The sequence below is a fragment of the Saimiri boliviensis genome, chromosome 4, assembly GCF_048565385.1.
Source record: "Saimiri boliviensis isolate mSaiBol1 chromosome 4, mSaiBol1.pri, whole genome shotgun sequence".
Taxonomy (NCBI): Eukaryota; Metazoa; Chordata; class Mammalia; order Primates; family Cebidae; genus Saimiri; species Saimiri boliviensis.
The window spans coordinates 698,105-723,058 of NC_133452.1; the positions used below are offsets into that span (position 1 = coordinate 698,105).

At 41.8% G+C, this 24,954-nt stretch overlaps 1 protein-coding gene across 11 annotated transcripts in view; it reads right to left on the bottom strand.

The window, feature by feature from the left end:
* Positions 1-24,954, bottom strand: part of FAM120B (family with sequence similarity 120 member B) — a 118,607-nt gene that overhangs the window by 69,229 nt on the left and 24,424 nt on the right. For all 11 annotated transcript variants that reach the window (XM_074397125.1, XM_074397126.1, XM_074397124.1 and 8 more), the window contains one exon: positions 13,255-13,356. In XM_074397125.1, the coding sequence (XP_074253226.1) occupies positions 13,255-13,356 (102 nt within the window). The remainder of the gene's footprint in view (positions 1-13,254; positions 13,357-24,954) is intronic.

Here is a 24,954-nt window from a genome sequence, read left to right on the forward strand (position 1 = left end):
AAGAAAATAAAAACAATCTATAATCCTACCACCCAGCTATAACCATATTTTGAAATAAAAGTTTCTAGTCCTTTTTTAATGTGTATAAGACATTTATGAACATGGCTGAAAGGTCAGGTCCCCATCAGAGTGCATAGAGATGGAGAGTAGAAAGACTTTACCTGTGTTTCACTGCTTACACATGAAAAGTTAATACCAAAAAAAAAAAAAAAAAGATTAATTACATATATTTAGTATATTTAGCAGAACCCAGTACAGCCATGTGCCACATAACATCATTTTGGTCAATGACAGATTTCATATACACTGGTGGTCCCATAAGATCATGACACCATATACATATATTTTTGAGACAAGAGTCTTGCTCTGTTGCCAGGCGCCAGGCTGGAGTGCAGTGGCGCAGTCTCGGCTCACTGCAACCTCTACCTCCTGCGTTCAAGCAATTCTCCTGCCTCAGCCTCCCGAGTAACTGGGACTGCAGGCATGAGCCACTACGCCCAGCTAATTTTTTTGTATTTTTAGTAGAGATGGGGTTTCACTATGTTGGCCAGGATGGTCTCGATCTCCTGACCTTGTGACCCGCCCGTCTTGGCCTTCCAAAGTGCTGGGATTATAGGCGTGAGCCACCGTGCCCGGCCGACACCATATTTTTACTCTACCTTTTCTATATTTAGGAATGTTTACATATACAAATGCTTGCCACTGTGTTACAGCTGCCTACAGTATCCAGCAGTCATAAGCTTCACAGGTTTGTAGCCCAGAGCCATAAGCCACATCATTTAGGTTTGTGGAAGTACATTCTATGATGTTCTCACAACAAGAGAATCACCTGGCGACACACTTCTCAGAACTTATCACTGTGGTTAAGCAATGCAGTACTGTCTAGTGGAAGTGATAAATGAGAGACTTCCTGAATGCACAATTAGGAACAGTGTTTACTTGTGACCTGTTATTCATTCCCTACAGGTTCAGACTCCATGAGATGGGCTTAGAATAACAGGTTTCCAGGTATCTGTCTAATAAAAGGAAGGAAGAAACATAAAACCTATCAATTGTTTACCAACATTTTTCCTACCATATTGTCACAAAGTTTCTATGAAGGCTGAGAACTGAAGCTCCATTCATACAGTGATACATAAAATTCTAGGTGCTCTCCTACTTCCAGTGGCCCCACATGAAAGATGAACAGTTGCTATCTTGGAAGAGCTTGCAAAAGAAGGTTGTGCACATATTAGAAGAGTGCAAAGGTATTATTACATGAGTTACTTGTCTTTTTTTGGAGATAGCGTCTCGCTATGTTGCCCAGGCTGGTCTTGAACACCTGGCCTCAAGTAATCCCCCTGCCTTGGCCTCCCAAAGTGCTGGGATTATAGGCATGAGCCCCCGTACCTGGCCTGTTAAGAGTTCTGAAGGTGAAAGAGAGTAACAAACAAATTGGGGCAGGGCACTAATAAATTTTCATGGAAGAGACTGGTGGGAAGATAGGGCTGGACTTTGCTGGATAAAGGACACTTACAAACTAAATTTATTCTGGGATTGAAGGGAGGCAACAACAGAGAGTGATAAAAGCCTTCCAGCCTTCCTGCCCTCTATCAAAGAATCCAACCAATCACATGCTAGGCACCAAAGGAGGTGCTGGAGATAGAGGGAAATGACTCACTATCTGTCCTGTGGGCGCATTTACAATCAGTGGATCACACAGACACTGACCAAATACACTCATGTCCAACTACCAAGTGTAGAGCAGAGAGCTCCAGCTGCAGGGCAGAGGCATCATGCGAAGACACGTGAGCTGAGATTTGAAGAAGGGGCAGAAATAAAGATGAGGGAGGAAAAGAAGAAGCTCAAGGAAGGGAAATGTCCTAAGTGCAGTGGGAAGACACTGGAGGGGAAGCCCAAAGGAAGGCCACCATCAAGTCTTGATGGGGGGGAGGGTGTCCGCCATTACTGAGGCTTGAGTAGGCGGTTTTCCCCTGACAGTGCTAAAGTGCTAAAGAGGCCAGGAAGTTAGGACTGGCAGGAACTCACCACAGTGTGGCAAAGGGTCTGTGGCCAGACTGCCTCTCTAGATTCCCCCTCACTGGGCAGGGCATCTCTGAAAGAAAGGCAGAAGCCCCAGTCAGGGACTTATAGATAAAACTCCCATCTTCCTGGGACAGAGCACCTGGGGGAAGGGGTAGCTGTGGGCACAGCTACAGCAGATTTAAATGTTCCTTTCTGCCGGCTCTGCAGAGAGCACCTAATCCTGGCAAGGAGGATTCTCCCAGCACAGCACCTGAACTCTGCTAAGGGATAGACTGCCTACTCAGGTGGGTCCCTGACCCCCATGTCTCCTGACTGGGATTGACCTCCCAGCAGGGGTTGACAGACACCTCATAGAGGAGAATTCTGGCTGGCATCAGGTTGATGTCCCTCTGGAAAGAAGTTTCCAGAGGAAGGAGCAGGCAGCAATAATTGCTTTTCCATAGCCTTTGCTGGTGATACTTGGGCAAGCAGGGTGTGGAATGAACCTCCAGCAAACTGCAGCAGACCTGCAGAAGAGGGGCCTGTTAGAAGGAAAACTAACAAACTGCAACAATATCAATATCAACAAAAAGGATCCCCAAATAAAGACCCCATCCAAAGGTCATCAGCCTTAAATATCAGAGGTAGATAAATCCACAAAGATGAGGAAAAGCCAGTGCAAAAACGCTGAAAATTGCAAAAACCAGAATGCCTCTTCTCCAAATGATCACGACTCCTCTCCAGCAAGGGCACAAAACTGGATGGAAAGAATGAGTTTCTTGAACTGACAGAAGTAGGCTTCAGAAGGTAGGTAATAACAAACTCCTCTGAGCTAAAGAAGCATGTTCTAACCCAATGCAAGGAAGCTAAGAACCTTGATAAAAGCTTATAGGAACTGCTAACTAGAACAACCAGTTTAGAGAAGAACATAAATGACCTGATGGAGCTGAAAAACACAGCATGAAAATTTCATGAAGCATACACAAGTATCAATAGCTGAATCGATCAAACAGAAGAAAGGATATCATAGATTGAAGATCAACTTACTGAAATAAGGCGTGAAGACAAGTTTAGAAAAAAAAGCAATGAAAAGAATTTAACAAAGCCTCCAAGAAATGTGGGACTATGTGAAAAGACCAAATCTATGATTGACTGGCATACCTGAAAGAAATGGGGAGAATAGAACCAACTTGGAAAACACACTTTAGGATATTATCCAGGAAAACTTCTCCAACCAGCCAGCCAGACCAATATTCAAATTCAGGAAATACAGCGAACACCATTAAGATACTCCTCAAGAAGAGCAACCCGAAGACAGGTAATTGTCAGATTCTCCAAGACTGAAAGGAAAGAAAAAATGTTAAGGGCAGCCAGACAGAAAGGTCAGGTTACTCACAAAGGGAAGCCCATCAGACTAACAACAGTGGATCTCTCTGCAGAAACCCTACAAGCCAAAAAAAGAGTGAGAACTGGGGGGCCAATATCTAACATTCTAAAAGAAAAGAATTTTCAACCCAGAATTTTATATCCAGCCAAACTGTTTCCTAAGTGAAGGAGAAATAAAATTCTTTACTGACAAGCAAATGCTGAGGGAGTCTGTCACCACCAGGCCTGCCTTACAGGAGCTCCTGAAGAAAGCACCAAATATGGGAAGGAAAAACCGGTACCAGCCACTGCAAAAACACACCAAAATATAAAGAACAACACCGCTACAAAGAAACTGTATCAACTAATATGCAAAATAAGCAGCTAGCATCATGATGACAGAAATAAATTCGTACATAACAATATTAACCTTAAATGTAAATGGGTTAAATACCCCAATTAAAAGACTAGTAAATTGGATAAATAGTCAAGACTCATTGGTGTGCTGTATTCAAGAGACCCAGTTCACACGCAAAGACAAACATAGGCTCAAAATAAAGGGATGGAGAAATATTTACCAGGCAAACAGACAGTAAAAAAAAAGCAGGGGTTGCAATCCTAGTCTCTGATAACACAGACTTTAAACCAACAAAAATCAAAAAAGACAAAGAAGGGTATTACATAATGGTAAACGGAACAATGCAACAAGAAGAGCTAACTATTCTAAATATATATGCAGCAAATACAGGAGCACCCAGATTCATAAAGCAAGTTCTTAGAGACCTACAGAGACTTAGACTCCCACACAATAATAGTGGGAGACTTTAATACCCATTGTCAATACTAAGTAGACAGATCAACAAAACAGAAAATTAACAAGGATATTCGGGACTTGAATTCAGCTCTGGACCAAGCAAACCAAATAGACATCTACAGAACTCTCCACCCCAAATCAATAGAATATACATTCTTCTCAGTACCATATAGCCCTTATTCTAAAATCGACCACATAACTGGAAGTAAAACATTCCTCAGCAAATGCAAAAGAATGGAAATCACAACAAATAGTCTCTCAGACAACAGTGCAATCAAATTAGAACTCAGGATTAGTAAACTCACCAAAAACCACATAACTACATGAAAACTGAACAGCCTGCTACTGAATGACTACTGGGCAAATAACAAAATTAAGGCAGAAATAAAGAAGTTCTTTGAAACCAATGAGAACAAAGAGACAATGTACCAGAATCTCTGGGACACAGCTAAAGCAGTGTTAAGTGGGAAATTTATAGCACTAAATGCCCACATCAGAAATCAGGGGAAGATCTGAAATTGACACTCTTAATGTCACAATTAAAAGAATGAGAGAAGCAAGAGCAAACAAATTCAAAAGCTGGCAGAAGACAAGAAGTAACTAAGATCAGAGCAGAACTGAAGGAGATAGAGACATGAAAAGCCCTTCAAAAACTCAATGAATCCAGGAGCTGGTGTTTTGAAAAGAATAACAAAATAGACCACTAGCCAGACTATAAATTAGAAAAGAGAGAAGAATCAAATAGACACAATAAAAAATGATAAAGGGGATATCACCACTGATCCCACAGAAATACAAACTACTATCAGAGAATACTAACAGCTCTACACTAGAATATCTAGAAAAAAATGGATAAATTCCTGGACACATACATCCTCCCAAGACTAAACCAGGAAGAAGTCAAATCCCTGAATAGACCAATAACAAGTTGTGAAATTGAGGCAGTAATTAATAGTCCACCGATCAAAAACAGCCCAGGACCACATGGATTCACAGCTGAATCTATGAGAGGTACAAAGAGGAGCTGATACCATTCCTTCTGAAACTATTCCAAACAATAGAAAAAGAGGGACTCCTCCCTAATTCATTTGATGAGGCCAGCATCATCCTGATACCAAAACCCGGCAGAGACGCAACAAAAAACAGAAACTTCAGGCCAATATCCCTGATGAACGTCGATGTGAAAATCCTCAATAAAATACTGGCAAACTCAATCTAGCAGCACATTAAAAAGCTCATCCACCATGATCAAGTCAGCTTCATCCCTGGCATCCAAGGCTGATTCAACATACACAAATCAACAAACATAATCCATCACATAAACAGAACCAATGACAAAAACCGTATGATTATCTCAAAAGATGCAGAAAAGACCTTCAATAAAACTCAATACCCCTTCATGCTAAAAACTCTCAATAACCTGGGTACTGATGGAACATATCTCAAAGTAACAAGAGCTATTTATGACAAACCCACAGCCAATATCACACTGAATGGGCAAAAGCTAGAAGCATTCCCTTTGAAAATCGACACAAGACAAGGATGCCCTCTCTAATCACTCCTTTTCAATGTAGTATTGAAAGTTCTGGCCAGGGCAATCCGGCAAGAAAAAGAAATAAAGGGTATTCAAATTTGCAGAGAGGAAATGAAATTGTCTGTTTGCAGATGACATGACTGTATATTTAGAAGACCCCATCGTCTCAGCCCAAAAGCTCCTTAAGTTGGTAAGCAACTTCAGCAAAGTCTCAGGATACAAAATCAATGTGCAAAAATCACAAGCATTCCTATACACCAATAACAGACAAACAGAGAGCCAAATCATGAGTGAACTCCCATTCACAATTGCTACACAGAGAATCCAATACCTAGGAATACAATGTACAAGGGACGTGAAGGATCTCTTCAAGGAGAACTACAAACCGCTGCTCAAGGAAATAAGAGAGAATACAAACAAATGAAAAAACATTCCATGCTCATGGACAGCAAGAATCAATACTGTGAAAATGGCCATACTACCCAAAGTAATTTATAAATTCAATGCTATTCCCATCAAGCTACCATTGACTTTCTCCACAGAATTAAAAAAAACTACTTTAAATTTCATACGGAACCAAAAATCTCATATAGTCAAAACAATCATAAGCAAAACGAACAAAGCTGGAGGAATCAGGCTACCTGACTTCACACTAGACTACAAGGCTACCATAACCAAAACATCATGGTACTGATACCAAAACAGATAAATGAAACAGAACAGAGGCCTCAGAAATACCACCACACATCTACAACCATCTGATCTTCGACAAACCTGACAGAAACAAGTAATAGGGAAAGGATTCCCTATTAAATAAATGATGCTGGAGAAATTGGCTAGCCATATACAGAAAACAGAAACTGGACCCCTTTCTTACACCTTACACAAAAATTAACTCAAGATGGATTAAATATTTAAACCTAAAACCTAAAACCATAAAAACCCTAGAAGAAAACCTAGGCAATACCATTCAGGACGTAGGCATGGGCAAATATTTCATGACTAAAACACCAAAAGCAATTGTGACAAAAGGCAAAATTGACAAATGGGATCTAATTAAACTAAACAGCTTCTGTACAGCGAAACAAACTATCATCAGAGTGGACAGGCAACCTACAAAATGGGAGAAAATTTTTGCAATCTATCCATCTGACAAAGGTCTAATTATCCAAAATCTACAAGGAACTTAAACAAATTTACTAGGGGGAAAAAAAACGGCCGGGCGCGGCGGCTCAAGCCTGTAATCCCAGCACTTTGGGAGGCCGAGGGGGGTGGATCACGAGGTCAAGAGATCGAGACCATCCTGGTCAACATGGTGAAACCCCGTCTCTACTAAAAATACATAAAACTAGCTGGGCATGGTGGTGCGTGTCTGTAATCCCAGCTACTCAGGAGGCTGAGGCAGGAGAATTGCCTGAACCCAGGAGGTGGATGTAGCAGTGAGCCAAGATCGCACCATTGCACCCCAGCCTGGGCAACAAGAGCGAAACTCCGTCTCAAAAAAAAAAAAAAAAAAAAATCAAAAAGTGCACAAAGGATATGAACAGACACTTCCCAAAAGAAGACATTTATGCAGGCAGTGAACATATGAAGAAAAGTTCATTGGTCACTAGAGAAGTGCAAATCAAAACCATAATGAGATACCGTCTCGTGCTAGTCTGAATGGCGATTATTAAAAAGTCAGGAAACAACAGATGCTGGAGAGGATGTGGAGAAATAGGAATGCTTTTACACTGTTGGTAGGAGTGTAAATTAGTTCAACCATTGTGGAAGACAGTGTGTTGATTTCTCAAGGATCTAGAACCAGAAATACCATTTGATCCACCAATCCCATTACTAGGTATATACAAAAAGAATTATAAATAATTCTGCCACAGTAAAGACACATGCACACGTATGTTTGCTGCAGCACTATCTGCAATAGCAAAGACTTGAAACCAACCCAAATGCCCATCAATGACAGACTGGATAAAGAAAACGTGGCACATACATGCCATGGAATACTATGTAGCCATAAAAAAGATTTTTTTTTTTTTTTTTTTTTTTTTGCAGGAATGTGGATGAAGCTGGAAACCATCATTTTCAGTAAACTAACACAGGAAGAGAAAACCAAATATCGCATGTTCTCACTTACAAGTGTGAGTTGAATAATAAGAACACATGGACATAAGAAAGGGAACATCAAACACTGGGGCCTATTGGGGGATTGGGGTGAAGGGGAGGGACAGCATTAGGACAAATACCTAATGCATGCAGGGCTTAAAACCTAGATGACGGGTTGACAGGTGCAGCAAACCACCATGGCACATGTATACCTATGTAACAATTCCGCATGTTCTGCACATGTATCCCAGAACTTAAAGCAAAATTAAAAAGAAAAAAAAAAAACTCAAAAAACCCTGACTATGTACATGCAAAGAGAATCTTTAGATGAACAAACTTCAGCAGCCTATTTATAATAAGCAAAAAAAATTCATTCATAAACAAAGTAGAATACATTTACATCTTAATATATTAAACTCTATACTTACATGGGTACGTTTTCTAATTTCATGCCTGCAAAAATATCATTACACCACTCCCATCTAATGCATTCAACAGTGAAAGTGGCTATAAAAAGTAGTAAATGCAGGCCAGGCGCAGTGGCTCATGCCTGTAATCCCAGCACTTTGGGAGGTCGAGGCGGGCAAATCATAAGGTCAAGAGATTCAGACCATCCTGGCCAACATGGTGAAACCCCACCTCTACCAAAAAAAAAAAACCAAAAATCAAAAATTAGCTGGGCGTGGTGGAGCACACCTGTAGTCCCAGCTACTTAGGAGGCTGAGGCAGGAGAACTGCTTGAACCCAGGAGGCAGAGATTGCAGTGAGCTGAGAATGCACCACTGCACTCCAGCCTGGCACCTGGTGACAAATTAAGACTCTGTCTAAAAACAAAAAAAAGAAAACAAAAAGTAGTAAATGCAAAATTTAACCCTTGTGACTGTAATGTGAATTTGCTAACACATTTGTCAAAGCTTCACGCTATTTTCTATAAATTGGTGAAAAAACACTGTTGAGATTTTAACCAATTTATCTTAATCTGTGATGGTCAGGGCAATTTCAGACACTGTCAGCCACACGGGCAGAACCTCACCAAGGACAGGCACATGCACACCCACACACCAGCTTAAGTGCACATGAACACACATGCACATACCAGCTTCCTTTACCACTCACAGAAACCTCGAAGACTTGTTGAGACTTTCCTGACTGATCTGTATGTACCAAGGGTCAGAAGAAAACCTTTAACAATGTAAGTAAGAGCAGGCAAACAAGAAAGCCATTACAATTGTTTGATAGCAAATGACAGACTAAAGCAAATACATTATCCTTTTTTCATGAAATATATGACTTACCCTCATTTTATTCTGTACAACAGTCTTCTAAGATATTCTGCAATTCAGGTAAATCAAATGCATATAGCCAATACCAAGCTTTCTGATTGACGAACAACACTTTAAAAAGGTCCTTTAAGACACTGTGAAATTAGTTTTCCTAGGTTTCTAAAATAAGGATATGCTTAAAATAACTAAAAAAGGGTCGGGCGCAGTGGCTTACGCCTGTAATCCCAGCACTTTGGGAGGCCAAGGCAGGTGGATCACGAGGTCAAGAGATCGAGACCATCCTGGTCAACATGGTGAAACCCCGTCTCTACTAAAAATACAAAAAATTAGCTGGGCATGGTGGTGCATGCCTGTAATCCCAGCTACTCAGGAGGCTGAGGCAGGAGAATTGCCTGAACCCAGGAAGCGGAGGCTGCAGTGAGCCGAGATCGTGCCATTGCACTCCAGCCTGGGTAACAAGAGCGAAACTCTATCTCCAAAAAAAAAAAAAAAAAAAAAACTAAAAAACAAACAAACAAAAAACAAAAACAAAAAAAACGACACTTAAAAGAGAAAAAAAGCCACCAGCACTTTGAAAATGAAGAATTACATCTCCAATTCTGGAGACTGAAAAGGCAATTTCAAATGCTTGCCTTTGGTGTGGGCCAAGACTCCCACCCAAAGAATGGACAATGTCAGGAAAGTGAGTAAGAGGAGTAAGAGAGGCCACACGCTAGAAAAGGGTGAACACACGCACACAGATCAAGGACATTTACAATCGTGGGTTTGGGAAATGGAAGCTAAACTATGTTATCAGAAACATCATCTTCCATGATATATTGTAAAAGAAATGAAATGTAGTGTATATTATGTCCTATAGACATGCTCCCATATGCATGCACATAAAGATGGGGCCCATACACTGGGGGATGGCTCACAGCTGTAATCCCAGCACTTTGGGAGGCAGAGGCGGGTGGATCACTTGAGTCCAGGAGTTTGAGACCAGCTTGGCCAACATGGTGAAACCCAGTCTCTACTAAAAATACAAAAAATAGCTGAGCGTGGTGGCGTGTGCCTGTAGTCCTAGCTACTCGGGAGGCAGAAATTGTGTGAGCTGAGATTGTGCCACTGTACTCCAGCCTGGGTGACAGAGCGACTCTGTCTCAGAAAAAAAGATAGGGCCCACAGATAGAAATACATGCATGTAAATGAGCTCCCTGAATAAAACAGACCAGTGTCTTGGTCCATCTAAGACATTATAGCAAAATACCATAAATTAGATATAATAGTAGAAAATTTCTGGAGGCTGGGAAGTCCAAGGTCAAGGTGCCAGCATGATTGGTTTCTGGCGAGGCCCCACTTCCTGGTTCACAGATGGCACATGGCACCTTCACAGAGAAGGGGTCTCTCTGATAAGGCAAGAATTCCGTCTAATCACCTCTCCCCAGCTAAGGCCCTGCCTCTTCATACCAACACATCCATGATTGCGTTTTCAACACAGGACCATTGGGGACGACAAACATTCAAACATAGTACCCAGAGTGAGATTTCCTTTTCTGCTCCCTGGCTGGTTAATTATAATTATTTCCCCTTCCTAATATTTACCTAATTTCTATAGTTCTTTTCTGCACCCTTCAGCCTTCCACTTTGTTGAAAAATACTTGTAATTTCTTTTATTTCTACAATTCAGGAAAGCAAGCATTAAGTCACATGTGCTGTTAGAGGAAAAAGCCTTTAAAAAACAAAAGAACATGGGCCACTATATTGGAAAACTCACTGAAAATGCAGCACTTATGAGATTACCCTAAGAAAAATCAGGTACGGTGTCATTTGGGAAAAACTAGCTGTAATGGTGCAACAAAAACCTTTTGCAGGTTTTCCTGACAAGTGGAAGGGGAGGGCCCATCAGCAGGATCTCACTTTTTTTTTGTCCTCACAAAGCGAGAAGGAGTCTCTCTTTGTCGCCTGGGCTGGAATGCAATGGTGTGATGCTGGCTCATTGCCAACGTCTACCTCCCGGGTTCCAGCAATTCTCCTGCCTCAGCCTCCCAAGTAGCTGAGATTATAGGCACCTGCCACTATGCCTGGCTAATCTCTGAATTTTTAGTAGAGACATGGTTTCACCATGTTGGCCAGGCTGGTCTTGAACTTCTGACCTCAGGTGACTCACCTGCCTCAGCCTCCCAAAGTGCTGGGATTACAGGTGTGAGTCACCATGCCCAGCCGATCTCATTGTTTTTTTTTTTTTTTTTTTTTTTTTTTTTTTGAGACGGAGTTTCGCTCTTGTTACCCAGCCTGGAGTGCAATGGCACGATCTCGGCTCACCGCAACCTCCGCCTCCTGGGCTCAGGCAATTCTCCTGCCTCAGCCTCCTGAGTAGCTGGGATTACAGGCATGCACCACCACGCCCAGCTAACTTTTTGTATTTTTAGTAGAGACGGGGTTTCACCATGTTGACCAGGATGGTCTCGATCTCTCGACCTTGTGATCCACCCACCTCGGCCTCCCAAAGTGCTGGGATTACAGGCTTGAGCCACCGCGCCCGGCCAATCTCATTGTTTTTAACTGTATGTTGTATTCACATGAATACTTGTGACAGGAAATTGGATGCTCTGTTTTCCTTTTTATCTAAAATCATTTGGCAATATTCCTCATAGATATTGGAAAGCATTTAAAATTTAAAATCTTGTCTTTTAATTTATCATCATTAATACAAGTGTAAATAAGGAGTCATCCACTGAAATCATCTTCAATAAAACTTCATACCCTATTTCTAGAGTAATAGCTGTGGAAATGAATGTGTTTGAGACTGGCCCTCCGTGTAGGGCACAAACTTCTGGAGCTCCTTCCAGAAGCAGAACCCACGGTGCTACATATGGTCCACGGTGCTACATATATCCTTTCCCACTCCAGGAGTGCAACAGAGAATGTTTTCACAAGCTCAGAAGTAGTTTCTCTAATACTTATACAATTTCTGGAATTTATCAAAACATTATATAGAGTGGCCTTTAAAATTAACTCTTGACGCAATAATAAATAGCCAAATATTCTCGAATTCAAACAATGAAGAGAGCTAGAATAGTCATTTTCCATATTATATTTGGGAATATACTGTAAGATGAAAATACATATGTAATAAAACATTTTGGGAAAATTATTTTGGCTATCCTTTAAAAAATGTTCCTTGCTGCAAAAACAAGTGTCAATGCATTTTAATTATGTTTCTGTGTTAAGTACTTTTAAGGTTTTAGTCTATGATTGATTAATAGAAAAGGGAAACACTCCCTATAATAGCTTTTCTCAACTTTTAAAAACCATTTGTAGTGCTCAGATCCATACTTGGTAAATTACAGGTTCATGTGATGGAAAATAATAGTGACATCAGAGAATTTAATGCACATAAAAGTGGAATAGTAAAATAGTAGGAAAATATTTGTTCTGTGAAACAATGACATGAGCCAGTAAAAATAAACTCTGAGGCTTCACCTCCCCTTCCTTAACCGTTTGTATGTAGAAACCTACCCCGACAGTTGTACATTCCTGACCTTTTTCAGATACTACAAACTCTGAGAAAGAAAGGCTGCTCTTTGCATGTACTTCAGCTAATCTATAGGTGGACTTTGTTTTTCCTTATCTCTCATTAAGTTTTAAGATACTACCCATGAAAATATAACCATTTTTTTCCAGATAAATAACCCTCCTTTATCTTCTCTTTCTGGTTCCAGAACTCATCAAAATATACTTTCAGTAGTGGGGAGAAAACAAGAGAGTTGATTCAAGCAGAATATCAAGAATCTATCCTGTTAAACTTCAGGGACATCTACCAAGCAATGACTAGATGTCAGGTACTGGGGCTGCGGCAGCAATAGGCCCTGACCACAGCCACCCTCCATCTCTTCTCTTTCTCCACTGCTGTGGACCTGGAGCAGGGTGGATGGAGAAAGAGGCAGAGCACCGCCGCAGACGGTTCAGGGTAAACCTGCCACAGCGTCATCCTTCCGTTATTTTAGGACTTTATTAGATGGATACGTTAATCATGGGCCAAAGGTTTAAATGAAAACTAGTATTTGTGCAGTTCTGGTTAAACATGCTTTCCATAACTGATTCATTCTTAAGAGTTTTATCATAGAATGGAAAGATCTGTGGTTCATTTAAAGAAAGGCTGTCTGTACCTGGAACGGTCATCTGCAGCGGCCTGACGAGGTCCGGGTGCCTCAGTGGGTTCCCAGGGTACACAAACCACTCCTTGACAGCCGGGCAGGTGCTGGCGACATCTAAGAAAGACAGTTGGGTCAGTAGATGTGTGAGAGCATGTGGCACTAGGCTCACAGTGTCACAGACCCAGCTCTGCCCAGCTGGCCAATTCAGAGTCCATAAATATGTGAGCTCTCAAAACCAAGGTGACTGAGCAACCTTAGTTATCCAACAATTAATTTATTATCCTCCAATATAAGAGCAATCTGTTTTAATTTATTATCCTCCAATATAAGGGTAATCTGTTCATTCCATCAAGAACCATAACCTCTGAAACTGACAAAATCCTCAGGATAATCTGGGTAAGTAAACGATAATATGGCAGAGAGAGTTTACCACATTAATGACTGCCGCAATGTCCTTCCTCCCTGCCCTCTCACACTGTTTAGAAAACACTAAAAGAAAACTGCTGAAATTTGGCAATTAACATGGATACAGCTTTTTAAAGCAAGGCCAGATAAAGGCAGTGTGGGTGTAACTGAGGAATTCTGAAGTGAGGAAGTCAACACAGAACAGGTGCCTAAAGGGGAAGAGAAGAGGTGGTATCCCCAAAATATCAAACATTTCAGCACAAATGTGATTGTCAGTCAGATGGCTGATGAAGTTGGGCAGAGGGCTTCGATGAGGGGCAGAGAGGCAGCGGGCTTGATCCAGGGCATGGGGGAAGCAGGCTTTGATGAAGAGAAGGACAGAGGGGGCACTTTTCTATAAAAGAGCCGAGAAATAAAGTAGACAGATGTCCCCATAATGAAGAACAATAAGACAAAAACAGGAATCAAAAGATGAAGAAAGAGTATCAATCAAGGAAGTCCCACATGTATTTCACAGCAGTTCTAGCAGAAACAGGGACAAAAGAAACTTGCTAAATTTAGGATAAAGAGAACATCTCAAAGCCTTCTAAGAGGAAAAAAAAAAGTCAGCAAAGAAGGAACATGAATCACTCCAGCACTCGACTTTGCACTCGGCCTTATCAGCACCTGTGATGTCACAGGACGGTGGGTGTGGCCATGATGGGGCAGAGCCACTGAGCAGGGGACAGTGGGAGTAGTCATGATGGGACAGAGCCACTGAACGGGAGTGGGTGTGGTCACGATGGGACAGAGCCACTGAGCAGGGGACAGTGGGAGTGGTCATTCATCATGGGGCAGAGCACTGAGCAGGGGACAGTAGGAGTGGTCATGATGGGGCAGAGCACTGAGCAGGGGACAGTGGGAGTAGTCATGATGGGACAGAGCCACTGAACAGGGGATAGTGGGAGTGGTCATGATGGGGCAGAGCCACTGAGCAGGGGACAGTGGGAGTGGTCATGATGGGGCAGAGCCACTGAACAGGGGAGTCGGTGTGGTCATTATGGGACAGAGCACTAAGCAGGGGACAGTGGGAATGGTCATGATGGGGCAGAGCCACTGAGCAGGGGACAGTGGGTGTGGTCATGATGGGGCAGAGCACTGAGCAGGGGACAGTGAGGGTGGTCATTCACCATGGGGCAGAGCACTGAGCAGGGGACAGTGGGAGTGGTCATGATGGGGCAAGAGCACTGAACGGGACAGTGGGAGTGGTCATGATGGGACAGAGCCACTGAGCAGGGGACAGTGGGAGTGGTCATGATGGGGCAGAGCCACTGAGCAGGGGACAGTGGGAGTGGTCATGATGGGACAGAGCCACTGAACAGGGGAGTGGGTGTGGTCATGATGGGACAGAGCACAAAGCAGGGGACAGTGGGAATGGTCATGATGAGGCAGAGCCACTCAAAAGGGGAGTGGGTGTGGTCATGATGGGGCAGAGCACTGAGCAGGGGACAGTGGGGGTGGTCATTCATCATGGGGCAGAGCCATTGGCCAGGGGATAGTGGGGGTGATCGTTTGTGAATGCAGAGCCACTGACCAGCCTTCCTACTGTCAATGCTCGAACTGAAGAAACCGTTCTAGCAACTGCATTCATGTGTTGGACAATGGGCACTGTCTAGACTGTATCCTAGTGAGGGAGATAGTTCCTGAGATGAGAATACAGAGATATGAGATCAAGACTATTGAGGCTAGGATCTGCAGGACAGGGCACCAGAGAGCAAGGCAGTGTGCAGACAGCAACTGCCCTTTAGACTGTGGCTGAAGACAGAGCTATCAGCAAGTCTCAAGAGAAGCCAGGCAAGGTTCTGGGGCTGACCAACCAATGGGGCTTCCACTGGGCTTGAAGACAGCGGAGTTTCTGCCACCAGCAAACACGAAGACACCTCATCCTACACCTCGGGCACTCTGGTGATGGCCCAGAAGGCCCTGTCTCAGGAGGAGGGCTGTGCTACCTGCAAAGTAAAAGCTACAATGGACACACCCTAATAAACTGTAAAGGCAAGGGTGGGAAGGAACAGGTAAATTAACTGCCTGACAGAACAAAAACTCAATACTCTTCTTAGTATCTCAAATATTCTGGCATACAATCAAAAGATGCTGCTTTAAATGTGTCCTAGAGATTCTGGTATGTTGTGCCTTCATTCTCATGGGTTTTGACAAACATCCTTATTTCTGCCTTCTTCACTTCATTGCTTGGCCAGTCAACATTCAAGAGCCAGTTTTTCAGTTTCCATGAAGTCACGTGGTTCTGACTTAGTTTCTGAATTCTGAGTTCTAACTTGATTGCACTGTGGTCTGAGAGACTGTTTGTTATGATTTCCGTTCTTTTGCATTTTCAGAGGAGTGATTTTCTTCCAATTATGTGGTCACTTTTACAGTAGGTGTGGTGTGGTGCTGAGACTGAGAAGCAAGGAAAGATCTAAAATCGACACCCTATCGTCAAAATTGAAAGAGCTAGCAGAGCAAGATCAAAAAAACTAAAAACCTAGCAGAAGACAAGACATAACTGAGATCAGAGCAGAACTAAAGGACATAGAGACACAAAAGAAACCTTCAAAAAATCCGTAAGGGAGATGGACCAAAGATGGCCAATTAGGAGCAGCTCAGGATTGCAGCTCCCAGTGAAACCGCAGAGGATGACTGGACCCCGCGTTTCCAGATAGACTTTTATTGCCCGCAGACCAGCAGATTCCCAGACAGAAGAGCCTCACAGTTCACCAGTGCGGCTGTCTTGGCCAGCGTGGCTGTTTCAGCCGGTGCCCAGGCACGGCGGTTCTCCATACAAAATACACGGGTCCAGATGCTGTTTTAGCTGGTGATTGGAGCTCCTGGGCGACTGGAGCTCCCATGCAACTGATAAAATAGGGGACTGAAACAGGGAGGCAGGCCAGGAGATTCCAGAGCAAAAAAGCGCCACAGATCTCTGCGCGGCTGTTTCAGCTGGCACAGTAGGTTGCCACACGGGAAATCACACAGATCCCAGCGCCTTTTCAACAGGCGATTGGAACACCTGGGAGACAGTCAACCCTTCAACTTAAAAAAAAAAAGGGTTTTGAGGCAGGGAGCCAGATGACCAGGCTCGGCTGGTTGCACCCCCACAAAAAAACAGCTATCTGAAATGCTCTGGATTGAAGGTTTCACAGCAAGCACAGGTGAAACCGGACGGTCCAACTCTTTGGGGGGCAGGGGGAGGGCGTCACCATTACTGAGACAGTCCACCACTATGGAGGTAGTCCGCCATTGCTGAGGGAGCCCACCACTGCTGAGGCAGCCTGCCATTGCCAAGGCAACCCGCCATTACAGAGAGAGTCTGCCATTATAGAGGTGGGCCACCATTGCTGAGGCAGTTCTAACTCTTCCCGTACAGACAGGACTGCAGGGAAGTTCACATGGGAGCTGGGCGGAGCACACAGCAGCTCAGCAAAGCTTCTGCGGGAAGACAGAGATTGAGCTGCCTCCTCGCTGGGCAGGGCAGCCTTGAAAAAAGGCATCAGCAAAACAGAAACTCATAATTAAAGCCCTAACACCCCAGGACAGAGAACCTGGGGAAAAAAAAGGGGGGAGGGTTAATGAATCCTGCTGCAGCAGAATTACATACCCAGCAGCTCTGAATGAATAACAGAGTTCACAGATGAGCACTTGAGCTCCTATAAGGGATAAACTGTTTCCTCAAGCAGCTCCCTGACCACCGTATATCCAAAGGGTCAACTCATAAAGGAGAGGTCAGATTGACATTGGGTGGGTATCCTTCTAAGACAAAGATAGCAGAAGAAACTGGCAGCAATCCTTACTGTTCTGCAGTCGCTGCAGGTGATCTCCAGGCAAGCAGGACCTGGAGTGGACCTCAGCAGTCCTACAGCAGAGGGGCCGGACTGTTAGAAGGAAAACTAAGAAACAAAAAGAAATAACTGAAAATCAACAAACTGGACGTCAATGCAGAGACCCAATCTGAAAGTCAACAACTACAAAGATGACAGGTGGATAAATTGACAAAGATGAAAAGAAACTAGCACCAAACGGATGAAAACACCCAAAAGAACAATGCCTCTCCTACAAGGGATCACAACTCCTCACCAGCAAGGGAACAAGGCTAGATGGAGAATGAGTGTGATGAAGTGACAGAATCAGACTTCAGAAGGTGGGTAATAAGAAACTTCTCTGAGATAAAAGAACATGTTCTAACCCAATGCAAGGAAGCTAAAAACGCTGAAAAAAGATTTGATGAAATGCTAACAAGAATAAACAACTCAGAGAGGAATACAAGTGAACTGATGGAGCTGAAAAAAAAACAAGAGAACTTCGCAAAGCATACAAGTTTCAAAAGCCAAATTGACCAAGCAGAAGAAAGGACATCAGAGGTTGAAGATCAACTCAATGAAATAAAACGAGAAGGCAAGAATAGAGAAAAAAGGGTAAAAAGGAATGAACAAAGTCTCCAAGAAATATGGGACTATGTGAAAAAGCCTAATCTACTTTGATAGGTATACCTGAATGTGACAGAGAGAATGAATCCAAGCTGGAAAATATTCTTCAGGATATTATCCAAGAAAACTTCCCCAACTCAGCAAGGCAGGCCAATATTCAGGTCCAGGAAATACAGAGAACACACAAAGATATTCCTCAAGAAGAGAAACCCCAAGGCACGTAATCAGCAGATCCACCAGGTTTGAAAAGAAGGACAAAATGCTAAGGGCTGCCAGAAACAAAGATCAGGTTACCCAAAAAGGGAAGCCCATCAGACTCACAGCAGATCTCTCAGCAGAAATCCCACAAGACAGGATAAAGTGAGGGCCAATATTCAACATCCTTAAAGAAAAGAACTTTCAACCCAGAATTTCATACCCAGCCAAACTAAGCTTCATAAGTGAAGGAAAAATAAAATTCTTTAAAAACAAGCAATTGCTTAGAGATTTCATCACCACCAGGCCTGCTTTACAAGAGCTCCCAAAAGAGGCACTGAACATAGAAAGAAACAAGCAGTACCAGTCACTCCAAAAACATACCAAATGGTAAAGAGTATCAACACAATGAAGAAACTGCATCAAAAAATGGGCAAAACAGCCAGCTAGCATCAAAATGGCAGGATAAAATTCACACATAACAATATTAACCCTAAATGTAAATAGGCTAAACTCCCCAATCTAAAGACAGACTGGTAAACTGGATAAAAGGCCAAAACCCATCAGTGTGTTGTATCCAGGAAACCCTTCTCACATGCAAGGATACACAAAGGTTCAACATAAAGGGATGGAGGAAGATATACCAAGCAAAGGAGAGCAAAAAGAGCTGGAGTTGCAATTCTCGTCTCTGATAAAAAAGACTTTAAAGCAACAAAGAACAAAAGAGACAAAGAAGGACATTACATAATGGTAAAAGGATCAATGCAACAAGAGGAGCTAACGATCCTAAAGATATACGCACCCAATACAGGAGCACCCAGATACACAAAGCAAGTTCTTAATGACTTACAAAGAGACTTAGACTCCCACATAATAACAGTGGGAGACTTTAACACCCCATTGTCAATATTACACAGACCAACGCAACAGAAAATTAACAAGGATATCCAGGATCTGAACTCAGACCTGGAACAAGCAAACCTAATAGACATTTACAGAACTCTCCACCCCAGATCCACAGAATATACATTCTTCTCAGCACCACATCGGACCTAGTCGAAAATTGACAACATAATTGGAAGTAAATCATTCCTCAGCAAAAGCAAAAGAACGGAAATCATACACAGTGCAATCAAGTTAGAACTCAATACAGAAACTAACTCAGAACCGCACAGCTTCATGGAAACTGAACAACTGGCTCTTGAATGTTGACTGTATAAATAATGAAATGAAGGCAGAAATAAAGATGTTCTTTAAAACCAACGAGAACAAAGATACAACATGCCAGAATCTCTGGGACACACTTAAAGCAGTGTCTAGAGAAAAATACATAATAATAAATGCCCACAGAAGAAGCAGGGAGAGATCTAAAATCGACACCCTATTGTCAAAATTGAAAGAGCTAGGGGAGCAAGATCAAAAAAATACTCAAAACCTAGCAGAAGACAAGAAATAACTAAGATCAGAGCAGAAATGAAGGTGATAGAGACACAAAAAACCCTTCAAAAAATCAGTAAATCCAGGGGCTGGTTTTTCGAAAAGATCAACAAAATAGAACACTAGCCACATTAATAAAAAAGAAAAGGGAGAATAATCAAATAGATGCAATTAAAAAAAAGATAAAGGGGATATCACCACTGAATCCACAGAAATACAAACCATCATCAGAGATTATTACAAACAACTCCATGCAAATAAAATAGTAAACCTGGAAGAAATGGATAAATTCCTGGACACTTGCATCCTCCCAAGCCTAAACCAAGAAGAAGTCGAAACCGTGAATAGACCAATAACACGGTCTAAAGTTGAGGCAGCAATTAAGAGCCTACCACCCAAAAAAAGCCCAGGTCCAGATGGGTTCACAGTCAAATTCTACCAAACATACAAAGAGGATCTGGCACCATTCCTTCTTAAACTATTCCAAACAATCCAAAAAGAGGGAATCTTTTCCAAATCATTTTATGAGACCAATATCATCCTGATACCAAAACCCGGCAGAGAGTCAGAAAAAAAGAAAACTTCAGGCCAACATCCATGATGAACATAGATGCAAAAATCTTCAATAAAATACTGGCAAACCGACAGCAAGAGCACATCAAAAAGCTTATCCACCATGATCAAGTAGGATTCATCCTGGGAATGCAAGGCTGCTTCAACATACGCAAGTCTATAAACGCAATTCACCACATAAACAGAACCAAAGACAAAAACCACATGATTATCTCAACTGATGCACAGAAGGCCTCTGACAAAATTCAACAGCCCTTTATGTTAAACACCCTCAATAAACTAGGTATTGATGAAACGTATCTCAACATAATAAAAGCTATTTATGAGAAACCAACGGCCAATATCATACTGAATGGGCAAAAACTGGAAGCATTCCCTTTGAAATCTGGCACTAGACAAGGATGCCCTCTCTCACCACTCCTATTCAATACAGTATTGGAAGCTCTAGCCAGAGCAATCAGGCAAGATAAAGAAATAAAGGGTACTCAATCAGGAAAGGGGAGAAGTCAAATTGCCTCTATTTGCAGACGACATGATTGTATATCTAGAAAACCCCATTGTCTCAGCTCCAAATCTCCTTAAACTGATAAACAACTTCAGCAAAGTCTCGGGATACAAAATCAATGTGCAAAAATCACAAGCATTCCTATACACCATTAACAGACTTAGAGAGAGCCAAATTAAGAACGAACTGCCATTCACAATTGCTACAAAGAGAATAAAATACCTAGGAATACAACTAACAAGGAACGTAAAGGACCTCTTCAAGGAGAACTACAAGCCACTGCTCAACGAAATTAGAGGACACAAACAGATGGAGAAACATTCCATGTTCATGGCTAGGAAGAATCAATATCATGAAAATGGCCATACCACCCATTTAATTTACAGATTCAACGCTATCCCCATCAAGCTACCAATGACCTTCTTCACAGAACTGGAAAAAACCACCTTAAACTTCATATGGAACAAAAAGAGAGCCTGCATAGCCATGTCAATTCTAAGCAAAAAGAAGAAAGCTGGAGGCATCACACTCCAGACTTCAAACTATACTATAAGGCTACAGTAATCAAAACAGCATGGTACTGGTATCAAAACAGATAGAGACCAATGAAACAGAATAGAGGTCTCCAAGGCAATGCCACACATCTACAACCATCCGATCTTTGACAAATCTGACAATAACATGCAATGGGGAAAGGATTCCCTATTTAATAAATGGTGTTGGGAAAACTGGCTAGCCATGTGTAGAAAGCAGACACTGGACTCCTTCCTGACACCTTACACTAAAATTAACTCCCAACGGATTAAAGACTTAAACATAAGACCTAACACCATAAAAACTCTAGAAGAAAACCTAGGCAAAACCATTCAGCACATACACATAGGCAAGGACTTCATGACCAAAACACAAAAAGCACTGGCAACAAAAGCCAAAATAGACAAATGGGATCTAATTAAACTCCAGAGCTTCTGCACAGCAAAAGAAACAGTCATTAGAGTGAACCAGCAACCAACAGAATGGGAAAAAATATTTGCAATCTATCCATCTGACAAACGGCTAATATCCAGAATCTACAAAGAACTAAAACAGATTTACAAGAAAAAAACAAAGCCCATTCAAAAGTGGGCAAAGGATATGAACAGACACTTTACAAAAGAAGACAAACATGAGGCCAAGAAACATGAAAAAGTGCTCCTCATCAGTCATTAGAGAAACACAAATCAAAACTACATTGAGATACCATCTCACACCAGTTAGAATGGCAATCATTAAAAAATCTGGAGACAACAGATGCTGTAGAGGATATAGAGAAATAAGAACACTTTTACACTGTTGGTGGGAGTGTAAATTAGTTCAACCATTGTGGAAGACAGTGTGGCGATTCCTCAAGGACCTAGACATAGAAACTTCATTCAACCCAGCAATTCCATTACTGGGTATATTCCAAAGGATTATAAATTGTTCTATTATAAGAACACATGCACACGAATGTTCATTGCAGCACTGTTTACGATAGCAAAGACCTGGAACCAACCCAAATGCCCATCAATGATAGACTGGACAGGGAAAATGTGGCACATATACACCATGGAATACTATGCAGCCATCAAAAACAATGAGTTCGTGTCTTTTGTAGGGACATGGATGAACCTGGAAGCCATCATTCCCAGCAAACTGACACAAGAACAGAAAATCAAACACCACATGTTCTCACTCACAGGCGGGTGTTGAACAATGAGAACCCATGGACACAGGGAAGGTGTTATCACACACTGGGGTCTGTCAGGGGGAACTAGGGGAGGGATAGTGTGGGGTGTGGGGTGGGGAGTTGGGGAGGGATAACATGGGGAGAAATGCCAGATATAGGTGATGGGGAGGAAGGCAGCAAACCACATTGCCGTGTATGTACCTATGCAACAGTCCTGCATTTTCTTCAAAGGTACTCCAAAATTTAAAATGCAATAAAATATTTTTTTAAAAAAAGATACTAGACATGAAAATGAGCAAAATATGTGGACCCTGTAGGAGGGAGAGTCAATAAATGGCCCACAGGAAGAGGCAAGGAGATTGAGACAGAAAAAAATCTTACAAAAAATGTTCTTGTCTTCCAAATTTGGTAAGTAATATAAACTCATGGATTCAAGAAGTTCAAAATCCTATGAAGGGAGCAGAGTGAATCTTACTCAAAATCCAGCAAACAGGAGAGGAACTGTAAAGACAGCCAGAGGAAAAAAAAGCACGTTATACATGGGGAAAAATTATAAAGATGAGCCTTGTCGTCTCAGGAGACACTACACAAGCCAGAAGAAAATATAATGTCATCCTTAAAGTGCCAAACAAAAAGCTACCTAAAATCGTATATGCAGCAAAACTATACCCTTCAAATAAAGATGAAATATAGTCCTGCCCTGAGTAACGATGACCCAATCAGTGACAGACTGCATACACATTCCTAGGGACACCTTGATGATCCTGACCCTATGTAATCCTAGACTAATGTGTATGCTTGTGTCTGAATTTTTTACAAAGTTGAAAAAAAAATTTTTTAAGTATGAATTCAGAAAGTAGAGTTAAAAAGTTTTTTTAATAGAAAAAGGCTTACAGAATGATATAAAGAAAGAAAATATTTTTGTATAGTTCTATGTTTGTATTTAAGCAAGTTGTTATAAGACTCAAACAGTTTAAAAAATTTTTAAAGTTTATAAAGTAAAAAAGTTACAGTAAGTTAATTTATTGTTGAGGAAAGAAATAATTTTTATGAATGTAGCATAGCCCTAAGTGTACAGTGTTTATAAAGCCTACAGCAGGGCACAGTCACATCCTGGACTTCCCATCCACTCCTGACTCACTCACTGACTCACCAAAGCAGCTTCTAGTCCTGCAAAGTCCATGCATGGCAGGTGGCCTGCAAAGGGGCACCATATTTATCTTTGATTCTGTATTTTTACTGCCTTTTCTATGTTTAGGTATGTTTAGATACACGAATACTTACCATTATGTTACAGCTGCCAACAGTTTTCAGTACAGGCACATGCTGCACAGGTCTGTAGCCTGGGGGCAATGGGCTACACCATATGACCTAGGTGTGTGGTGGGCTATCCCTTCTAGGCTTCCCACAACAACAAACTGCCTAAGGACATATTTCTCAGAATGTATTCCTATTGTTAAGTGACACTTATCTCTGAAGACATTCTCAGGGGAAAAAAATCTCAGAAAATTTAAAACTGTGTACCTACTGGATGAAAAACTTGGATCTATGCAAAGATCAAGCACAGGAAATGGTACATATGTAAGACTTTTTGCTTCTTAATTTCTGTAAAAGATAATTGACTATTTAAAGTAGGAATTGGCAATCTACAGCTCATGGGTCACATTTTTCTGCTTTTTTACAGCCTGAAAGCTAAGTGGTTTTCATATTTTTTTAATGGTTCGAAAAATGTTTTTAAGAATATTATGTGACTCCTGAAAACTATACTCTATAAAATTCAAGTTTGGGCCTGGTGCAGTAACTCGCATCTGTAATCCCAGCACTTAAGGAGGCTGAGGTAGGAGGATCGCTTGAGGTCAGGAGTTTGAGACCAGCCTGGGTAACATAGCAATATCCTATCTCTCAAAAAAAAATTTTTTTTTTAATTAGCTGGGTGCGCATGCCTGTCATCTCAGTCACTCAAGAGGCTGAGGCTTCAACCTTGGAGTTGAAGGCCACAGTGAGCTGTGACCACTGCACTCCAGCCTGGGCAACAGGCTGAGACTGTCTCTAAATAAATAAATAAATAAATAAATAAATAAAATTCAAGTTTTGTCACATACGAAAATTAAATAAAAGCTTACTGGCACACAGCCACACTCATTCATTTACATGTTGTCTATGGCTGCTCTTGCACAACAACAGCAGGACTGGGTAGCTGTGACAGAGACTGTTTGCTGCGGGGGGTGGTCGTCCTCAAAACCTGTAATATTTATTATTACCTGACCCCTCACAGAAAAACTGTGTCAACTCCCACTTTAAACTAAAAAAGTTTAAATCCTGTATTATAGGGTTTAAAGCATATGGATAATCTCCAAGGGTTACAGAATATATGCTGCCATTTATATATCTCAAATCAACAAGAACATAGAGATGAAAAACAGATTAGC